The sequence below is a fragment of the Orycteropus afer genome, unplaced genomic scaffold (assembly GCF_000298275.1).
Source record: "Orycteropus afer afer isolate SDZICR_OR568_19922 unplaced genomic scaffold, OryAfe1.0 scaffold00371, whole genome shotgun sequence".
In the NCBI taxonomy this organism is placed as follows: Eukaryota; Metazoa; Chordata; class Mammalia; order Tubulidentata; family Orycteropodidae; genus Orycteropus; species Orycteropus afer.
This window is the reverse complement of record NW_006921958.1, coordinates 441,884-447,987: the sequence shown is the minus strand read 5'-3', so window position 1 is coordinate 447,987 and position 6,104 is coordinate 441,884. Positions and strand designations below refer to the sequence as shown.

Below are 6,104 nucleotides of genomic sequence, written 5' to 3'. Positions count from 1 at the left end.
AGGAGGGGTCGCTATGAGTCGGGTCCGACTCGGTGGCACATAACAACAACAACAACATTATTCTTCAGGGTTGAATATTATTCCATCGTGTATGTGTACCACAGTTTGGTTATCCATTCCTTGGTTGATGAACGTTTAGGTTGTTTCCATCTCTTTGCTATTGTGAGTAGTGCTGCGATGAACATGGGTGTGCATGTATCTATTCATGTCCTGCCTCTCACTTCTTTAGGATATACACCTAGTAATGGGATTGCTCCATCAAATGATATTTCTATTTCCAACTTCTTAAGGAATTGTCATACCAATTTCCACAACGCTTGGATCATCCTACAGTCCCACCAGTAGTGTTTGAGAGTCCCATTCTCTCCACACCCTTGCCAGGTTGTGTTGTTTTCTGTCTTACTGAACTCTATTGATGCTGGGGTGAGACGGTATCTCATGCTTGTTTTGATGTGCACCTCTCTAACGGCGAATGATCGTGAACATTTCTTCCTGCGTTTGCTGGCTGCCTGAGTATCTTCTTTGGTGAAGTGTCTGTTCATGTTATACGGACATTCTTACAGGACACACAAATCCAAGGCTGTAATCCCTACAGAAGCAGACTGCCACATGTTTCTCCTGAGGAGCGGCTGGTGGGTTTGAACCGCAGGCTTTCCTAGCAGCTGAGCACTTAACCACTGTGCCACCAGCGCTCCTTCTTCGTCTCCATCTCACTCACCGCTCCATAGGCGGTATCCATCCTACTGGCAAAATGAAGATGCTCTGGCAGCTTTTCAGCCCAAACAAAGTCATCAAAGGATTTCCGTATTCACACTGTCCAACGCCTGTGATTTCAGATCCAGTGGAAGTGCCTTTTCCCCTCATCTGTTGTTCTCAGCAAGGGAGCATTTGTGCGAGCTTCTCAGGCAAGTTTAAGTTAACATAACCCACAATCCTTCAGTAGCATTCAAGAATCGAAAAATAAGACTTAACTGTAAACAAGGACTCAAACCTATTATACTGTAAGGGGTTAGGTGATGAGTTTTGTTTCTTTAATATTCTTTCAAAACTTCTTTTCATTTTATTTTACCCTCTTTTCAATAAAAAGAGCAAAAATCTATATTCATTCTCTGCCACCACAAACCTTTCACTAATAAAACCTCAGAAAATACTTTCTGCTTCATTGAGAAAACCAGTCCACACTTCCCTGTACTTAATACAGTTTGGAATTAACAGGCCTGTTGGCCTGCATGTTTACTCAGCATCACTGATGTCAACATAAGCCGAGAAGACGATTTCTGAGGGCATCTAGCTCTGCAATGCCAGGAGGGCCAGGCAGAAACCATGGGAGAGTGACCTGTCAACCTGCCATCTCTGGAACTCAGGCATCTGAGAATTCTGCTTCAAGAGCAATTGAGTGCCCATGACCACCTGGGTCAGGGAATGCAGAGTAGATCCTGGAGGCAGAACAATCTCACCCACTCCAATCACACCTCCTTAAAGTCTAGATGTCACAACGACGTTGCTACCCGCTCTACAACCCACCTGTGGGGGAAGACAGGTTTCAGGAGAGAAAAAGGTTGGCTCGTTAATATTTAATGGTTTCAACTGTCCCATTTCATGCTGTGTGATCGATAGCAACATGCACTTCAAATAACTACTCATAAAATCCAAATTATCTACATGAGCCTCATTTTTGTTATGCAATCCCAACACTTCCTTATAATTTGGATCTTATTTCAAAATCTTATCCCTGAAATCTGTCAGTAAAAAGAGTGTTTCCATGTTACGCAAACATTGTCACCAGAGGAAACGTCAAGAGTAAAATATACCTTGGGATGCCTGGCACCATCGGTTAAACCTTACTTATTAATTTTGGAACAGGCGTCTCCCCAGTCATTGCACCCATGTCTAACGCTGGCTATCTCCACGGTAACAGCCGCTGGCACTCACCCTCAGGAAGAACTCTGCGAGGGAAGAACTTTTGCACCCATGAGAAAACCACAAATGAGGAAATGAGGCCAAAGGCGAGGAAGATAAGCCGCGTTCCCCACGCAGAGTTAGTCAGCAGATGCCCTGGACACAGGAGGGGTTCGCCTCTGAGGTGTGTCCACACCAGCAGGAGCCCTTCTAGGGCTATGCCCTGGTGTACCGGCCACCTGAGGCGTGACCACTGCAGTCCTATCCATCCCAGCAGGCTGGCCTCTCACACATCAGCAACATCCAAATGTACACACATGCAACCCATGCTCACATCCACGCACTAACACCATTTCTATACGGCAACGATGAAAGACAGTAAGTTCTAAACACCCATCTAGATGGGCACACTTGCTGCTGTTTACTTGAAGAAATGTTAAAATTGTTTCGTGTACTCTGCTTCAAACCGTACCAAATTCACATTTTAAAAAACTGCTTCAAGAATCGTACTTGCAAAGCAAGGCATTTCTTTTAACTAATGTTTGCTACTTCAAAGGAGGAAGCTAATCAAGCCATAAACTACTGAAGGGAAAATTAAAGACAAAACCTGAACCGAAGGCAGACACAAAATCTTGTCCCACGCATGCTCTGTGGCAAAAGAAGAGCCAGAAAGTCTTCTTTCAAAACGCAAAGGCTTTATTACTCCAATGTGCTGAATTTCCTCATTGATTTCCCAGTCAGTCTCCAACTCGGGGCTCAATCAGCTGCTTTCAAGTTTCAGGAATTCTACGTAACTGGCATTAGACACCTGGCAAGACTGGGGAGGTGGGGAAAGGCTGGTCACCTACGTCAGGAATCACCACAGGAGGTTTCAAACATCCCAGTGTGTGACTCCCAAACTCAACAACCCGTGGACAGATAACCTGTTTGCACACACACTCATTAGCTCGTTGTCAGAGAGGGATTAAGCACTCTGGTTGTCTTACCTCTGGGAAGGTTCAAACCACCAATCTTTCAGTCTGTAGTCGAGCGCTTAACCATTTGCGCCACCCACAGACTCCTTGTAAAAAAACCCCACTGCCATTGAATCGATTCTGACTCAAAGTGACTTCCACTGAGTTTCCAAGGCTGTACATCTTTACGGCAGTAGATTGCCTCATCTTCCTCCCATGGAGTGGATGGTAGGTTCAAACCACCTACCTTTTGCTTAGGAGCCCAATGCCTTAACCACAGCACCACCAGTGCTCCCTTGCTTAACTAAGAGTTCTTTAATAATCAGATATGCTATCAGTAGAGATGGTCTCAAAAGTACTGCCAGGAGCAAAAATAATGTTCCTCAGAGCCTGGAAGTTAAGGTATCTGACTGCTCCCCAAACAATTTTATCTGCAAGGCCGTGGCAGTATGCAATCCATACATACTGTAACTAGGAACAAGCCACTCAAGAATTACAACGTAATTCTGTCAACCTACAAGATTAAATACTACTTCTAAAACATACTAATATTTCATAAAAATGCCACGTCAAATGTCATTCCATTTTTCGTCTCTGTAACACGAAGCTTACACTTCCGTGCAAACTGAGTTCTTAGAAGAGAACAGTGTAATGAATTCGTAATCACAATTGCCAAAGAGCTAGAACACAACTTTGAAGATCACTTCTGCTTCAACTTGGAAAGGTCAAATCTCAAACTATGACCCACCAGCCATGCTGAAAAAACCTGGTCCAGGGCCATCCACCACCGTGCACGGTGTGGACAGCCAGAGGTGGCTGCACTGTGACCCAGCCGTGCAGTAATCACCAGAGTCGCTTCACAGCTCCCAGGCCAGAAGCCAGCCCTTCCTCACCAGCCAGCCACACCAAGCTGTCCTCGGTTTCCTCCTCGCAGTCACACTTTACTCGCACACTGTGCACCGAGCTGAACCTGACGAGTCTGTCTGGATTTCAAGTTCACGTGCTCAGGAAGGAATGGCAAGTGCAATGCCAGGACTCACCATTAGACACGGAAGACCTCGATGGAAAGTCAGTTAATTACTCAGGTGGAGATCACAGCACTGGTGTTGATAAAGGAACCCGGAGAGCCAACATCCTGAATTCACTGATGTTCTAGAGAACCATGAACCGTGGTCCCAAGGAAACAAGGAGCGGCCTGCCATCCTGGGGCTCTCCCAGACCATCATGTCAACTTTTCACCAAAGAGCAAAAAGCAGAAGCCCTCTAAAGAATACTACAACTTTAATTTGTAAATAAAATGCCAAATTCCAGGTAACATTTTAAACACTGGCTTATCAGTGGCAAAGATTGGAAACTACTGGTTCAAACTGCACCATCCCAGCCCAATGACGTCAATGACCCAAGGATAAAATTTTCCTAGGTTTGGCACTGCCTCCTCCTCCTCAGTTGTTTTGGGTATAAGAACCTAAGAGTCAGAGGGTCTTGACAGCATGCTCACATGAGGGAGAGATGACATAAAAGGGTTCACTTTACACTTTCACTGGTCTTCAGGGTTCTGAGTATAATCAAGCAGCTTAATAAACATTTTCCTAGTAAAGCATCAGATTAGTTGGTCAAGTTACTTTATACATAGCGTTGAACCTGTTACTCTAGCGCACACAGCATTAAATCCATTACCACCCAGTTGATTCCTACTCACTACCTTACAGGACAGAGTAGAGCTGCCCTAGAGGGTTTCCAAGGCTGTGATCTTTAAGGAAGTAGACTGCCACATCTTTCTCCCGTGGAGCAGCTGGTGGGTTGGAACCACTGAAATGTCCTTTAGTGGCCAAGCACACCACCAGTGCTTTTTATATACAGCATTATAGGCCCCTAACTGATCACAGCATCATTAGGTGGCTTAATCAGAATTTGTCCTAGTAATGCGTACAGGTCAGTCAGTCAGGTTTCTCTGAGTACAGGATTACAGATCTTTAAATGACCACATTCTTGAAGGACTCTGGAACTAGAGAAGGCATGCAAAGAACACGCCATGAAGAAAGTTTTTATTTAAGTGACTTCCACATACTGACAGTTCCACTGAAATATGACGTGGGTCTGTCACGACACATTGAAGAAAATCAATGTGCTCCTCCATGGAGGATCCAAAATAAAAATTCCAGGCTGAAAAAAATCCCTACGTGAAAGAGGTGTTCAGGCCCCGGGCACCCAGGGGATGGGCCAAGCTGTCACGTAGGAAGGGTCCTCTGAGCTGGGCTCCCAGGAGATGGACACGTGGGTAGGGGGCCCACGGAGCGGTGGGCGAGGCGGATGCAGAGGGCACACGCGGCTGCCCCCGCACCTCTGCAGCGCGGGGAGGGCGGGCGCCTCAACCTGCCTCTGGACCCCAAAGGCGAGGTGCGGGGGGTGGGGGCGGATATCCCAGGGAGTGCTGCAGGAAATGATATCCAGACTCGGAGGGTGGATCTAGGAAGCGGCTGGGGCGATGGCCCGGCGGGGGGGAAGGGGTGTGGGTGGGAACGGAGGATGTGGCTCCGAGGGGCAGGATGAGGGGGCGGGACACGGATGTGCGAGGGACTGGGACGCACGCATCGGCCGGGGAGCGGTTCGAGGTGGAGGCACCCGGGGCAGGGTGGAGGAGGACGCGGGTGGGAAGGGAGGAAGCCCCGCACGGGGCTGAAATCGGGGCCGGGCCAGGGCGCACTTACCCCAGTCGAGGAACTCGGCCACATACTTGTCGCGGCGCAGGGCCGACTGGCTGCACTCGGTGTACAGGCAGACGAGCACGTCGAGCAGCGTCTCCACGCTCAGGGCGCTCTCGTTGCGCCAGGGCCCGTCCAGGAGCAGCTGCTCCAGCTTCTTGAGCCGCACCTTGGCCGACATGGTGTCGCGCGGCCCGCTCCCGACACGCCGGCCTCTAGCCGCCCGCTCGGCCAGTCCGTCAGGGCGAGCCCTCGGGAACCCGGCGGCCGCGCGCCCTGGCAGCAGCGGCGCCTCGTCGCCTCCCCGTCCGCGTCGTCGCGCCCCGGCCTAGGCCGACATCTTGGGCTCGGTCCCGGCGGCGCAGCGTCTGGGGCGCCGGGCCCCGCGGGTCCATGGGCCGGTCCCTCCCCTCGGCGCCGCCGCCCTCCCGCTGGCCCGCCCTCACCCACGCCGCGTCCTCCTTGCCCGCTGGCGGCCGCTGCCGACCCGGAGCGACGCGGAGCCGAGCGCTGTACAAGCCCTGCCGGCGCCCAAGCCCCGACCCCAGCC

General features: G+C 49.9%; 1 protein-coding gene across 1 annotated transcript in view; it reads right to left on the bottom strand.

Annotated features, from left to right (window-relative positions):
- CDC42BPB (CDC42 binding protein kinase beta) overlaps positions 1-5,735 on the bottom strand; it is a 167,080-nt gene extending 161,345 nt beyond the window's left edge. The window contains 1 exon segment of the mRNA XM_042782572.1: positions 5,557-5,735. Within this exon segment, the coding sequence (XP_042638506.1) occupies positions 5,557-5,735 (179 nt within the window).
- Between the last annotated feature and the right edge of the window lie 369 nt (positions 5,736-6,104).